The following is a 15,184-nucleotide window of genomic DNA, read 5'->3' as shown; positions in this document are numbered from 1 at the left end:
AACAAACCTCTCTTGTTCTTATGTGCGACTTGATCGCTCCGCAACTGCTGTGTGCCAGAGATGCTAATCACCTATGCTTCCAAAATAACTGACGCGCGGCTGGCCCTGTCAAGCAGGGAACACGTGAAGCTGTCCGGGATCCGACTTTTGATACGGGACTCTACGGGAGTTACTGTACTTCAGTCTTTCTCGTCGCTTCAGCGTTTCCAGGTTTGTTTACCTTTGTTTTCGATATCCCACTTCTCTCTCAGATGGTACTTTGACGAGAGATATCCTTCTTGAAGCGCCAGGCCTCCTTAGAGGTGTCGCGCTGACGTTTTCGTTCTCGAACTCTTCTTCTCTTTCTCTCCTAGACAAGGAGAAGCGATCAAAGGCTTCGAGTCGCCTGCAATTGAATGCAACACGACGACGATTAGCGGCAACGGTGAAGGATTCGAGCTCGAAAGAAGTGTGCCTATCATTGGTTTTCTCGAATTTTATATAAATAGCAATTGGTCGGAAAACAATCGTAGACGAGAGAATGTCGTTCAAAAAAGCGATTGCGTCTCTCTTTTGGGGTTGGCACGGATGAGAGTACCTGTATATATGAACACATACTTAGAGACTTCCCTAATATTGATCTTCTGAAACGTGGAGCCAAGGCAATTGTTTCTTTGCTTCGACGTCGTCACACTTCTTCTCGCTGGATTTAATTATTAATTGTGTAGGCGTGGATATGATTACAAGTGTAGGATTTTTATTTACCGTAGATGTGTTTTGTTCCTTTTATCTATTCTAGTTTTTAGGAGACGATCACAATTTACCTTCTCACGCTGACGGAGGTCTTTCACGTGGAGCCAATCATTTCTCCCATCCTCAAAAAAAGAGTAGACACAGTTAATGAAAAGTGGTAATATTTTACACCACTGTATATCATTTTTCAATATTTTGATTGAAGCGTTTCGAGAATGATCACGTGGACGTAGTCGACTCTCGGGCGGAAAGAGCCGGAAACAAATCGCTTGAAAGTAAAGCAGAATTGTTTATGTGTTTTGCAATAAATAATTTGTTGATAGGGCAATCAGCTGTGAATTGGAACACTAGACACGGAGACTCTAATAATGAAGAAGGGATATGAAAAGAATAGAAGAGCTGTTACATGTAAAGGAGCACACCAGTTAAATGAGCGATTTGTTAAGAGGAGTTACTCTATGGCCAGGAGATTCTCTACGCGTATCGACACTCAATTACTTCAACAGAATCTAGGACGGTGTTCTATTGGGGAATGTTACTTTATTTCTCCAATGTTTCGTCTCAACGCGAGAGAATATAGCCAAATGCGTCTTCTACTGTGGGAGTTTGGTATTCTTCGGCGTCGGCTTACTTCCGAGAACGAATCAGGCGTTCCTTTCACGAATGAGAGTGTGCGGAAGCACTTTATACTGAGGATGCGCTCTATGACTTGTTTGAAGATGAGTCTACTGCCACTAAAATGAGAGAAATGCGGATTGCCCTGATAAAGGGAGATATTCCTAAATTTGCAGAGACGTTTGCCACTTTGGTGGAGGGCAGGAAAGACGTAGAAGATGAAGCAATGCGAGAAACGAAAGGTTTCTATCAGTCAATATACACTGGTGCCAAAAATGTTTTTGGGCCAGGTTCGTCTCATCTGGGGTGTGAACAGGTCCTTGAAGAAGGAGTTAGACCGGACTTGGTCTTCATTTCACCACAATGCGCAATGATGTTTGAATTCAAAAAGAATTCCAAAAGTGTCGACGAAACTCTTGAGCAAATAGAGGAGCGAGAATACATTAAAAAGTACGGAGAGTTTTTGGAAATGAAAAGCGAGCAGGAAAAGAAGTGGGAAAAGAGGTGGGAGACATGGAAATCCCTTCCCTCATGGGGGATTGGAATCAATGTCATCGTCGACAAGGTGCAAAAAACGGTAACCAAGACAACCTCAATAGCAAAGAAATTCCTCTTCTGACTTCATCTCTTTGGAGAGAGAGCCTAATATAAATGAGATAGATAGGTAACATTTATATAAAGTAGAGGGATGGCATATCTCATCTCATTCTCTCTATTATAGATGCCATGTAAACTCGCGAGTGTGTTGGTAGGACTGGTCGTTTTAGAGAACGCATTCGACGTACTGATTGCGTAGATTGGTAGTACTCGTTTATTAATTTTAAGTGTACGTTCACAAACTGTTGCGCAATAAAAAGACGAATAAAATTGCCGTTTTTCATGTGTTTCATGTTTGAAGCATACTCTTGCGCTTACATCATCTATGCTTCTTCGTATATATTGTAAGTTCCCGGATTAATCGACCACCGCCCACATTTTCCAAGATTTGGAAAATGGGGGCGCTGGTCGATTAATCCGGGAACTTAGAACAGACATGTATACGAAAAACTTACTTTCAACCAGGATTTTGAGAAAAATTGAAAGATAGTCAGCTTACAAAAATGAAAACACGATTGCGTTCATTCCATCTAGTTTCGAACAACAGACAAAAACACAAGAAGAATAAGAAAAAAACTGAGTGTCATCACCCCTCGTCCTAACCTAAGCAAAATCCCATTCAGCAGCAACAGCCAACGGAGCGTCAACAAAGAAAACAACAAAAAAAAACCTGATGGTATTTTCTTCAATTGCTTAATCGCCTCTTCCAATTCACGCCGCATCCGCAAGATTTGCTCCTTCGCATCGATTTCCCACCGCAAATACCGCCAATCTTTCCCTTACTAATAGCAATTCCTTCCTTATCCTTCTCTTGTTCGTCCGATCGCGCTGCCGCCTTCACGAAGTTCTCCGACGCTTTTTTACCCTCAAAACAGGCCGCCTATATGTCGTGCCTTTCAAGGCCCTGGTTGTGTCTCACGACTTTTTATATTATAGACCGCGGTGTACAGAAGAGACAAATCCAAACCACAACGAAAAAGTCACAGTAAGTACGTCATGCACGTCCTTATATACCTACCTAGGAGGAGGGGCATTTGGTACGTCACAGGCTGCAGTCCCGGACTTCCCAATTCTCACATTCCTCCCCTCTAAGTTAAGCCCCTAACAGTTCTTAGCTAACACAATGATTGACAACTATTTCCGAAAAACACAACTGGACAGATAGACAAAGAGAACAGACAAACGCCTAAGCACACAAATCTAAAGAGTCTCTCACCTCACACTCAGCTTCTCTCACACTCATCTTCTCTCACACTCATCTTCTCTCACAACTCACAACTCGACTTCTCTCACTCACAAACTCCACTCGTCATCATCGTCTTCGCTTGGATCGACAACCGTATAGGCGTCGACTTCTTCCTCGAATCCGAAGCGGACTGGTGGGCGCCTCCGTCTGGCCGACTGGCGAGGCTGAGCCACTCCGACTTCAGCATCTCTCACAACGGGCACATCTCTCGCAATCTCTTCACCGGCATCACCAACTTCGTTCATTGGTACGAACTCGTTTGGTCGCCTGACAACTTCATCGTCGTCATCAAATGGGTACTCGGGTACAAACGCGTTTTCAGGAATCACTAATTGCATCAAGCTCTCGTCGACGTTCTGCACGGGGTCACGACCTCAAAGCTCAGATTCTTCAAATCTCTGAGTTTCATCTTCCGGACGTGCCGCTGGCCAAAAGTAACATTTCTTAATCCGGTTCACATGCACTCGTTTAGACGATCCGCCTTCTAGTTTGCGCACTTTTACGTTCAGGGGGTTCACAACTTCGGTCACTACGTAAGGGCCCACGTATCGGACTGCGAGTTTCTTACTGGTACCTTTCTTAACTTGCGAGTTTCTCAGCCAAATCAGTTCGCCTTTCTTGTATTCAGGAACTTTATCTGCCTTCTCATCGTAGGCTCTCTTCTGGTCCGCTTGAGCCTTCTCAATTCTCAAAGCCACGTTATCCTCCAGAGAAGCCAGTTGGCGTTTCAATTCGTCTCCATACTCGGTCGTCGTCGTCACGTCATGCCAATTAATTTCATACATCGCAGACGCGGGTAGTCGAGGCTCTCTACCGTAAACCAGCGTATACGGCGTCTCTCCAGTCGTTGCATGCTTCGACGTTCGGTAAGCCCAAAGAACTGCTCCTAATTTAGTATCCCAGTCTCTCTGATTCTCAGCAACTACTTTCGACAGCATCTCGATGAGAGTCTTGTTCAATCTTTCTACCATGCCATCGCATTGGGGATGGTACGTGGTGGTTCGCGTTTTCTCAATCCCGAGCAATGCGTACAAGTTCTTCATCACGTTTGACGCGAAATTTTGGCCTTGGTCAGAATGCAATACAGCTGGGGGCCCAAATCGGGAGAATACGTTCTCAAAAAGAACTCTAGCGGTCGTGACAGCGGTTTGGTCAGGTACGGCAAAAGCTTCAGCCCATTTGGTAAAGTAGTCTGTTATCACTAACAGGTGTTTGTTCCCGTTGCTCGTCTCGGTAATCTTGCCTACGTAGTCCATGCCCCACATTTCAAACGGCTTGCCTACGGGGATACTCTGCATATCGGCTCGGACGGTTCCTATTGGCTCCCTCCTCTGTTCACAGGCGGGACACTTTTGCACATACTCCACAACGTCTAGGGAGTACGAGGGCCACCAGAAGTGCTGCTTCACTAACTCTCGCGTGCGGGTTTCACCCATATGACCATGTGCGCCATGCAACTGCCTCAGGATCTCGCGAACGATTGCGCCGGGGACAACCAACAGCTTCTTCTCTTCTACCCTGGTTCCCGTTCTTACTTTTGCCTTCTTGTACAGCACGTCGTCCTCGACTAAGAACGAGTGCCAGCTGAGACGACACTGGTTCAACTTGGTGTCGCTTGCCCATTTTCCAGCGTGCGGTGGCTTTTCTCCTGGAAAACAACGTCGAACTTCTCCAAGAACTGCATCTTCCTTCTGCTTTTTGGCTAGCTCTTCAGACGACCAGTTCGGCAGGATTCCAACTGCGTTCACGGCAGCCCTTTCTTGCTCTACTTCCGGTTCACTTTCAGGAGTAGCTTCATCACCCTCTTCATCACGTTTCTCTTCCTCTCCCTCTTCAACTTCGGCATCCATCGCTGGGGTTGCAATCAAATCAAAAATCTGGTCCACCCGACTGGAGCCGTCATCAGCCCCAGATTTAGGCATTTCAGCAGTTGTGCGGGACAGCGCGTCGGCATTGGCGTTTTTCTTACCCAAACGATGTTCGATCGTATACGGATATTCCTCCAGAAGCAACAGCCAACGACCAATTCTGCCAGTTGGATCTTTCATAGACTTGAGCCATTTTAGGGGACAGTGATCAGTAACGAGCGTAAACTCACGAGACCAGAGGTAGACGCGAAAATGCTTGACTGCCCAAACTAAAGCAAGTCCTTCTCTTTCAATCGTAGAATATTTGCGTTCCTCACGACTCATAGTGCAACTCGCATAAGCAATGACGACCTCGTCGCCGGCATTGGTTAGCTGCAACAAAACCGCGCCGAGTGCGGTACCCGACGCATCAGTAGCCAGACGAAACGGACGGTCCAGTAGGGGAAACGCCAAAATAGGAGCACTTGTCAGCCTTGCTTTCAGAGTCTCGAATCCTTCTTGACACTTATCTGTCCAGACAAATTGCTGACCCTTCTTCAGTAACTCATTCAAAGGCGACGAAATCAAAGAAAACCGCGGTATAAAACGTCGATAGTATCCGGCAAGACTCAAAAAGCTGCGGAGTTGCGTTACCGTCGTCGGAACCGGAAATTCTGTCACCGCCTTCACTTTCTGCGGCTGTACGCTCACGCCCTTCGCCGAAACAACGTGTCCCAGGTAATCAACTTTCTCGCGCCCAAACATGCATTTACTTGGCTTCAGCTTCAACCCTGCGTCGGATATGCATTCAAAAACAGCGTTCAGATGCTTCAAATGCGCGTCGAAGTCGGGAGAGAACACAATGACGTCGTCTAGGTACACCAGGCATTGCTCGTACGTAAGTCCGTTGAGAACTCTATCCATTAGACGCTGAAACGTCGCTGGTGCATTCGTTAACCCGAATGGCATCACGTTGAATTCATACAGACCTCGAGTCGTCGTAAAAGCGGTTTTCGGCTTGTCCTTCTCAGCGACTATCACTTGCCAGTAGCCAGTAGCCAAATCAAGCGTCGTATATATTCGTGCGCCGCCCAACGCGTCAAAAGTGTTGTCGATGCGTGGCAAGGGGAACGAGACTTTCACTGTCACCGCATTCACCTTCCGGTAATCAATGCAAAACCGGAAACTGCCATCGCGTTTCCGCACGAGCACAATCGGCGAAGCCCACGGACTGGTAGATTCTCGAATAATTCCTTTTGCAAGCATATCTTCAACTTGATTTTCCACGACTGAGCGGAGCGCGTGAGGCGCTCGCCTGGGCGCCTGCTTGATCGGGGCAGCATCCCCCGTCGGTATCGTGTGTGTAACACGATCTGTACGACCCACTTCACCTGGGCGCAGCGCAAAACGGTCGCGAAAGTTCCACAGAAGAGCGCAAAGGCGTTTCTTTTCTTTTTCGGTCAACGTAGTATCACTCCAATCGAAGCGCGATATAAATTCTTCTAAACTCATTTCATCCGGGGCGCTCGGGGCGGTGTCCGTCTGTTTATCTTCCGTCGCCGACATCGCACAAACGACTTCTTCGATACCGGCCAGCTCGCCGATTCGCGTGTGCTTTCGCAGAACCAATTCATTCCCATGAAGGCCAACTAACTGTACTGGAACTGTCCCGTCGCTCGTATCGACCAACGCGCGTGCCGTGACAACGCCCCTATTCTCGACGAATCTCGCGTGAAACTCCACTAACCGAACGCCTTTCGGACGTACTGGGTTTCCCTTTTTGTCGATTACTCGCGCGCGAACGACCGCAATTTCGTCTCCTCGAAGCGTCACGTCTTCGACCAGCGCAACGAACAGCGGTTCGTTGTCCGAGACATTGGTAACCAGCGGAATTCTGCCTTTAGGCCACACTAGGGTCGGTTCGCGCTGTATACACTTCACTTGCATGTTATTCGGCATCAGGAAATCGAGTCCCAGAACCGGCCCTTTTAAATCGAGAGTCGTAACGAGAAATTCGTGTACAACCGACCATTTTCCCAACTCAACGCGCGCCGAGAGCTTTCCAACAATATCGATCGGGGTCCCACTGATTCCCAAGACTTGCGCTCGCCCATGAATCTTAGCGGCGTCCTCAACTAGGCTCATGGGAAGAAGGGAAGGTCCCGCTCCAGTATCGATTAGAAATTCGACCTCCGTTCCGCCGACTTTTCCTTCGGCTACAACCGAACTAATCGTACCGCGAACGTGACAGACCGTATCGAACGCTCGCACTAACTGCGACTTCGTACTCGCACTATCGCCTTGTGCTTGGGGATCGGCTTGCGCCGCAACAGGGGCTGGCGCTCTGCAATATCGGGCGATATGACCGGGTTTGTTACATCGAAAACATATTGGAGGCGGGCGGTCACTCTTCGGCGCGTTGCCCTCGGGTTGTCCGCTCGCCGCGGATGCCGGACAATCGCGCGCAATATGCCCAGGCTGATTGCACTTGAAACACACTCGAGCTCTCGCGCCACCCGTGTTCGGAGTCCCATGGGACGTGCCTCCCGCGTGGCTTACCGCATTAACGCTTCCGGCTTGTGCACTCGTCTCCAGTCGCGATAGTCGCTCCTCCAATTTCAGCAGCGCCGACGCCAAACGATCCGTATCTCCGCCGCCTTGTCTCTCGCTGCCGTGCCTTTTCTCTGCCCGACCCGTCTCCGCGTAGCCAAGATCCAGTCCCGTCGGCTCGAACGCCGTAGGCGGCATCGCATGAGGAGGCCAATTTTCCCAGGGGGGCTTTTTCTCGGTTCCCAACGCGGCAACCGTTTTAACCTTTCCCCGAAAACTCGTCGCTTGTTTTCGCTTCGCATACAGCAACAGTTCCTCCGCTCGATTGATCGTCGCCTGTAGAGTGTTCTCCGGTACGGGGTGCAGCTGCAATTCCCTCGCGATTTCGTCTGGGAGGCCGTCAGTAAATCGCTCAATTAGCATGTTTTCCTTCGCGTCATCGGCCAAGTCGGGAAAGCCTTTCTCCACGAGTTTCGTTATCCGTCGCACATACTTCTGCAGCGGCTGACTTGGGTCCCAGCGAAGCGTCTCTCCGTGGCTGAACAGGTACTGACGAGCAATTCGCCGTCGTTCCGCCGTATCAGGTGCAAACGCCCTCGTGAGAGCGGCGCTCAAGTGGTCCCATGTGTCTGTCTCCGTGTCGCCGAAATCTTGGTAAATCAGCGCCGCTCTTCCGCGCAAATACGCCGGTGCCGCTCTCGCCTTCATATCGGCGTTCCAATGATTCGCGTGGGCGCATTGATTGAAGTGGACGATCCAATCTTCAACATCGCCGTCTTCGAAGGGTTGCGGGTACGCAACGATTTTGTGCGCGACCGCCGGGGCTCCGTCGCCGTCCGCCATAGCACGTTGTCGTTAGCCAATTTTGTCTACTTTTCTCCTCTCCTCCCCCGCAAGACAGTCGCTCCGGAGGCGTCGAATCTCGACTCCTGTCACCAAATGTCGTGCCTTTCAAGGCCCGGGTTGTGTCTCACGACTTTTTATATTATAGACCGCGGTGTACAGAAGAGACAAATCCAAACCACAACGAAAAAGTCACAGTAAGTACGTCATGCACGTCCTTATATACCTAGCCTAGGAGGAGGGGCATTTGGTACGTCACAGGCTGCAGTCCCGGACTTCCCAATTCTCACATATACACCCCCAAAATATAACTATAATCCAGCCCCCCTAGGGGAATTATCCCTCACGTGTAAGCGCCTTGAATTTTCACTGTTGGTATCAGCTTTGCCCTCGAAATTTTAGGGAGCGTAGCGTAAAAGGAAAAGTGCATGTGCTGAGGGAAGACCTTCGGCCCAATGGCTATCATCGGAACCAGGAACGCCAGGACGACGCTAAAATTCAATCAATTACATTAACTACGAAAGTGCTAGTTTCTCTTCTTACTCTTCCTTGAGCGATTAATTCTCGTTGTGCATAGTCAATGCATCGCTCTGAATCAAAGAAAAATTAAGAGCCAAGCTCTCTATTTTCATTTACATCGCCCTTAATTATTCAAAGAAAGAGACGCATGAGACATGAGATCGCGGCATCGCGAAAAACATAGCCTATAGATCTATAGCGATCGCGGAATGAAAAATTCCCATGCGCGACGGAACTTCAGAACTCGATCGCGCAAAGATAAAGCGCACGTCTAAACTGCTACAGGAGCCATTCGAATGAGAGCGAACGCTCGCCAAAGGCGCAAATTGAATTCGTCGCACGTACGCCCCCCCACGGGGCCCTAAAAATAACGTGCACCCCCTAAACGCGTCTCTCACCCGCGTACAACGGTGATTCGACTTTGGATGCTGCCGCTTTCTTCCGTTTTCATAACGATTTCGGTCAAACAAAAGAGTAGCACCCGGATCATGCAGACCAGGATGCTTTAATCATAGATAGAAGAGAGAGAGGGATTGGAAACTCTCCCTTGGCACGTGACTTTCGCTGACCCCAGGCATAGATAGAGGAGAGAGGGATAGGAAACTCCCCGTTGCACGTGACATATACGTGGCTCTATGATTGTCGCCGGCTCATGGACGTCATTCTCCGCTTTCTTCGCGAAGTTCGCAATGAGTCATTGGTTTCCATTGACTGCCCAATTGAAATAGAAGCTTCGAGGCTTCTCGTTGGAGAGGAAACGAAAGCCTTTAGGGATTTCGATTATTTTCGTGCTTGGAGAGCACGTCAAGTGGCTCATCAGACAGGGGCGAGCACTATGACGCGTTATTCGTGCCAAAAGTCTTACCGTGCCCGTTCCGCTTCTAAAAACCGGTCTACGTGCCCGAACCGCTTCTAAAAACCGGTCTATTCGACTTACATTGGCCGAACCGCTTCTAAAAACCGGTCTATTCGACTTACATTGGCCGAACCGCTTCTAAAAACCGGTCTATTCGACTTACATTGGCCGAACCGCTTCTAAAAACCGGTCTATTTGACTTACCTTAGCCGAACCGCTTCTAAAAACCGGTCTATTCAACTTGCCGTGCCCGAATCGCTTCTAAAAACCGGTCTATTTGACTTACCTTGGCCGAACCGCTTCTAAAAACCGGTCTACGTGCTCGAACCGCTTATAAAAACCGGTCTATTTGACTAACCGTGCCCGAACCGCTTCTAAAAACCGGTCTATTCGACTTACCGTGCCCGAACCGCTTCTAAAAACCGGTCCATTCGACTAACCGTGACCAAACCGCTTCTAAAAACCGGTCCATTCGACTTACCGTGCCCGAACCGCTTCTAAAAACCGGTCTATTCGACTTGACCAATTATTTGCACGGATCTCTTGCTTGTACGTCCCGGATACTTGCAGAAGCTGCGCAGAGGGCCCGCTTTGCTCGCCGCCGAGTGAAGTACCTCTGCGTTCACCCGCTCGGCCCAACGCGTTATTCTGCTGTAGTAATTCACTTTGGCCAAATTGTATTAACCGGAAAGACGCTACGGTTCTTTGATTTATTGATGCCGACCTTGCGCTAATATTTGACAAACAAACTGCTTAGCAGAAACAAAATGATCTAGACCGTGTACAGTGCTAGGATCGGTGGGACAAACTCTGCGGAACAGTTCAGCTATATTGTCTTGGGAGAGGTCAACGTCTACGTCGGGAACTGTTACTGTATTTTGCATCTCGTCGTTTGTAGATGGCACAGGTCCGTTGTAGTCAATTCCGTATTCGTCAAAGTTGTCACTTCTCTGCACAGACGATGCACTGTCATCATATAAGTGAAATTTCTGAGGATGTATTCCATACCTCGAATAATTCATTCGCTGTACGATGAGATGAACGAGAGATTCTCTGCATGCCTTCCACCCACAACTGCCTCGGGGATTTTCGTTCGCCGCTTATTTTGTGGTTTTGCCAGCCTCTATTCCACGGACACCGTCATGTGATTATTTATTCGGGGCAAGTACGTGAAATGCAGAGCAAAAATGTCGACGTCATTTGAGGGATCTAGCTCGCCAACGGCTTCCATGTGAGTGAATAGTTGGTAGTAATAACTTAGAACACCCGCATACACGTCTCTCCACAGCCTCTCTATGCGCTGGTTGTGCACGCTTTTCCCAACGATCATTGACCCTCGCCCCGGACCACGTTGAGGATGGTTTAGCATGAACCGTGCTACGTCGACGTTTTCGCCGCCTTTGTCGGACCTAACTCTAGATGGTAGGCCGAATTCCCTTACTGCTTCGACAAAGCAGGCAAGAACGGTTGCTGCTCTGTTATTGGCAGAGCAACGCAGATACACCGGAAGCCGAGAGTAACCGTCGATCCCCCCGTGTACGACTAAGCGCCACCTACATTTCGCTCAGTCATCACACTATCGTCTATAATAATAATATTACATACCGTATCAGTTTATGGTTCCCATCAATGTGCCATAGAGCTTGCGGGCCATAAACAGAATACGAACATCTAGGATGCAGCGACGTTAGCCAGCGAAGAGCAACGCCCTCTGGGTCGCATCTTTGCATGGCTAGTCGAACTCTTGCTAACTGAACGTTAATTCCCTTTCCAAATAGAATTCCATGCACTATTCGGTATCCTGAATGCGGAAATTCACGAATAATTTCGGTAACAATATCATCCAACTCGTTGTCAGCTAAGCCAGAGTAGGTTTGCCGCATATTGATCTGAAATTCGTCCATTCTTCTCCTAACAGTGCGCAAAGAAACTCCCAACATTTCAGCAATGGTCGGACAGTCGAATCCAAAGCTGATGAAGTATTCTAGCTGCTCTCGTCTGACGTCGAAGCGTGGCCGGCCTCTCACTCCTTGAATGCTGTCTAATTCATAGCCTTCTGAATGTCGTTCACCGACTCTACTTTCCAAAAACTCGCGAAGGCACTGTATTGTTTCACCAAGCGCTTCCAAATGCCTGTCGCTCACTTCTGGATCAAGCAAATAAGACACTTGGACGAGATGAATGCTCAGCTGCTCCAGACGCGTGATTGAAGCTTCGGCGACATCGTTAATCTGGCTCGGCGCGTCTAGCGCACCTGATAAGTCTCGTATAACAGTAAAGATTCGCCTCTGTATTGCGACGCTAACGTCTGCCATTTTCTTGAAATGCCCGTATTACGCTACCTGCATAAACCAGTAATGCATCAGTGTATCATCAGCTCTCATGCCCGGAAATGCGTAGACTACCTTCAACACTACCTTCAATGTAAGGAAACATGTTCTGTAATCATTCAACACCAAACGTAAAACAATTTGCGTATGCCACCACAGACAACATGAACTGTTAGTTTTCGTCGCAATAAGCGAATCAGATGCACAACACATGTCAAACCCGACCGAAACATGAGTGGCTGAGGAATGCTAACTGCAGGCACTCCCGAAACTTTTCCTCATTGTACGCATGGACAGTCGGTAACGTCAAAAGGAATGAGCATGTACTGGCTTCCGGCATTGATGACCTACTGGAGAAATTAATTCTCCACTTGGTCTTAAGACCAACAGCAGGTATTTGTGTCGCCCCCGTCATAAAAACAAAAACGTCGGTTGCGGTTACCGCCCTAGTGGGCACCGTCACATCCCCTTCTGCGCTGTGATCGCGAGAAAGACTGTCGTAAGGAGGTGCTTCATCTGAAATGAAAAAGAGCAACGTTAAGTAGCGCAGGGCAGATGAACTCCACAGAATGAACACTCACCTTCACAGTCGTCTAAAAACTGCATAAACAACATATACGCCGAGCGCTCTCTGTTCCACGTAGTCTCGTCTTCATTTCTATCTGTATAGGTAACGTCTCCTTCAGAGAACAAAGCAGCCAACTTTTCTGAAGGAATCAATGACTACAGTGAGGCAACAGCATTAGGACAGATCGTACCCGAGGTGATGACATTATTTTCATCATAGCAAAAGAAGGCGCTCATGGAGTCCGGATACTGCCTGATTACGTCAAGGACTCCAAACGTTTCGAGCCCTTCTTTGATCTGATCGAGTGCTGCTTGAACGCTCGTCAGGCAGTAGTACAGCTTAAGGCACTGAACGAGTTCCTTTCGCCACGTCAATTTTGCATCACCGAGTGGACGAAGACATCCAGTTGCGCACATTATGTCCAAATTGTCATTGTCCCGAAATAGAGTTTGCAGACTTTCGTCGTCATGGGCATCTTGTATCTGAAAGGAGAATGCGGTGTATGTTTAAGAGTATTTGGTGACAGGCAGGCTGTCTCACATCTGAGGCTAACTTCCGAGCACCAAAGTGGGGAATGTCGTCGGGCGTAAGTGCTATTTCGGTACAGCTGAAACCACGGAAGTACTGAAACACAAATGAAGAGAAGAACGGAAACCCAGATCCGCCGTGTGCCAAACTCATAGCCATCAGTCTTCCGGCAAAAAAAAATCTTCTCTTCTGCAGACAAGAAACAATTTCTATTTCTAAAACATTATGCCTTTCGCCGAACCAAAATCATCGCTGTGTTGATCATAGGAGATCTACGGTTGGGTGCTCCATGGCACATAAACTGGTATATTCCCTCTGCCAGTAGGCGCCAAAATTCTCGTAGAGGTCCACCAGTGTCAATGGCAGACTCTCCCACAAAGTCAATCTGTAAAAGCCACTCAGTTAGTCACATAAATGAGCTGTTTGCTTTTTACTTTGATGCGACGATAAGGATTGAACTTTTTCCGCCTGCAGTACTGGAACGCGTCGTCCAGGAAATGTTCACTTTCCCGCCGAACGGGTATTGATATTGGATCTCGCTCAAGGAGTTGAGAACTTAGTTCATTCGCAAGTTCGACCAATCTAGGAAAAATTAGCGGTACGTTACGACACCATGTAAAAATGAAACATACGATTTTGATAGTTCTCTCTGAGAAGATTTGTTTCCTTTGCTACTTTTTGGAGATAAAGTGTCCAAAATAACCTGTGGATGATATGTGTCAACAAAACCATACTGTCTGACCGTTAGAAATCAGCACCACACCTGTTCTTCTTCATCAGCATTTTCAGCGATTAGTGTAATGAGAGACTTCCCGCTAAAGGCGTCATTAATTGTGCGGCCAAAGACTAGTGCTATTTTCATTTGTGAAGGTGGACGGGAACCGCTGTTTAACAGTCGCACTCGACATGGGTTAGTTATACTGTCATGCGTGCCAACCCAGAGAACTATTTCCTGTCAAAAACGTCCTACAAATATATACGTCCGTACCCATGTCAACTTACACTGAAGAAGGAGCGACAGTCAAATTTTCTATTGACTATCTCAGAATTGGGAAAACGAACTTTGATGGTCACATTTCCGTAGTCTTCTTCCGATGGTTCTGGTGATAAAAGACTTTCAATATTTTGCTTCATTTCAGCGCAATTCTACAGGAGACATAGTCGTGTTTCAAACAAATCTTTACTGTTTAAACACTTAAATTGCCTTCACGGCCTTCTCCGCTTGTGCGCGAGCTTCGTCCTAACAGATACGCACTATATTAGCTGTTTCCAGCTCTATAGTCACGTCTAATAACCTTTCTGACATCTGCTTCCAGCGACGCTTTGTAAGCATTGTCTTGAGAGAGGCGAATTGCCCTAAACTGAAGTTAAGTGTAGCGGAATGTCGATGCTCTTTGATGCATCAGTGACCTCATCTAAAGATTCCTGCTGATGTGATGAGCATCCTTCGTCGTCGTCACCGCCATCGTCCCCAGTCATGTCAATGAAGTGTCTATACAATAGTAAATTGGTGACACAGTGGTAGTGGTCGGCAAAAGCGGAAACACTGACATTTCAGATTTGCTGTCGTCGTCATTGCGGTCGTTTTCCTCTCTTTTTAGTTTGTCCTCCAAGAGCTTATCGAGCGAGTAGTCGTCAACGTCGAGATCTTCGGCGGCCTCTTCGGTTCTAAACACAAATTTCCTTAGTCAGACGATATGTATTATACGTTATGCTTCGCATACTCTTGCACTCTGTACGGGCAATTATCAACGTGTTCCCTCATTCCAGCCATTGTTTGGCTTTTTGAACAATACCGACATTTCACAATAATCTTAATAGAAAATTTCTCGATAATGCCAGTTGCATCAATTTAATGCCAGTCGCATCAATTTCTGAGTTTGTACCGTATCTTCGTCTTCTTCTTCTTCTTCTCTAGGGGTGAGGTCTAATTCGTCGACAATTGGACGAATG

General features: G+C 47.8%; 1 protein-coding gene, 3 long non-coding RNA genes and 1 pseudogene across 9 annotated transcripts; 3 read left to right on the top strand and 2 right to left on the bottom strand.

The window, feature by feature from the left end:
* Nucleotides 1–160: 160 nt before the first annotated feature.
* LOC136198791 (uncharacterized) lies at nt 161–2,202 on the top strand. Of its 5 annotated transcripts, none has more exons than XR_010672868.1 (7): nt 161–210; nt 354–727; nt 786–889; nt 938–1,007; nt 1,056–1,140; nt 1,199–2,011; nt 2,069–2,202. It is a non-coding gene; the product is annotated as an uncharacterized lncRNA (long non-coding RNA). The 5 variants fall into 5 exon arrangements; XR_010672866.1 differs by having other exon boundaries at nt 1,056–1,589; nt 1,638–2,011; XR_010672867.1 differs by having other exon boundaries at nt 168–210; nt 354–424; nt 489–727; nt 1,056–2,011.
* A 1,397-nt stretch (nt 2,203–3,599) lies between these two features.
* LOC136198270 (uncharacterized) lies at nt 3,600–4,836 on the top strand. 2 transcript variants are annotated; one of them, XR_010672720.1, is made up of 4 exons: nt 3,600–3,760; nt 3,819–4,056; nt 4,110–4,346; nt 4,399–4,836. It is a non-coding gene; the product is annotated as an uncharacterized lncRNA (long non-coding RNA). The 2 variants fall into 2 exon arrangements; XR_010672719.1 differs by lacking the exon at nt 3,600–3,760 and having other exon boundaries at nt 3,796–4,056.
* Nucleotides 4,837–5,083: 247 nt separating this feature from the next.
* On the top strand, nt 5,084–6,349 carry LOC136198298 (uncharacterized). Its single transcript, XR_010672734.1, has 3 exons — nt 5,084–5,298; nt 5,358–5,913; nt 5,965–6,349. It is a non-coding gene; the product is annotated as an uncharacterized lncRNA (long non-coding RNA).
* Nucleotides 6,350–10,515: 4,166 nt separating this feature from the next.
* LOC136198644 (uncharacterized) lies at nt 10,516–12,120 on the bottom strand (annotated as a pseudogene).
* A 293-nt stretch (nt 12,121–12,413) lies between these two features.
* Nucleotides 12,414–15,005, bottom strand: LOC136198643 (G2/M phase-specific E3 ubiquitin-protein ligase-like). The gene is made up of 13 exons (XM_065988650.1): nt 14,956–15,005; nt 14,783–14,899; nt 14,642–14,723; nt 14,436–14,471; nt 14,294–14,377; nt 13,864–13,934; nt 13,666–13,813; nt 13,473–13,616; nt 13,244–13,420; nt 12,894–13,185; nt 12,717–12,842; nt 12,578–12,651; nt 12,414–12,482 (listed from the first exon to the last, which is right to left on the bottom strand). Exons 1-13 carry the CDS (start codon nt 15,003–15,005, stop codon nt 12,414–12,416), a joined length of 1,470 nt encoding a protein of 489 aa, XP_065844722.1.
* Between the last annotated feature and the right edge of the window lie 179 nt (nt 15,006–15,184).

The sequence above is a fragment of the Oscarella lobularis genome, chromosome 19 (genome assembly GCF_947507565.1).
Source record: "Oscarella lobularis chromosome 19, ooOscLobu1.1, whole genome shotgun sequence".
NCBI lineage: Eukaryota > Metazoa > Porifera > Homoscleromorpha > Homosclerophorida > Oscarellidae > Oscarella > Oscarella lobularis.
The sequence above is the reverse complement of the archived record's forward strand: the minus strand, read 5'-3'. Positions and strand labels throughout refer to the sequence as shown.

Excerpts from the sequence above, each read along its gene's own strand:
- LOC136198643 (XM_065988650.1), bottom strand. The coding sequence starts at position 15,005 with ATGGCTGGAATGAGGGAACACGTTGATAATTGCCCGTACAGAGTGCAA. Across the intron at positions 14,724-14,782 it reads GACGACAGCAAATCTGAAAT|ACACTTCATTGACATGACTG; the intron begins GTCAGTGTTTCC and ends ACTATTGTATAG. Across the intron at positions 12,652-12,716 it reads GTTTTTAGACGACTGTGAAG|ATGAAGCACCTCCTTACGAC; the intron begins GTGAGTGTTCAT and ends TTTTCATTTCAG.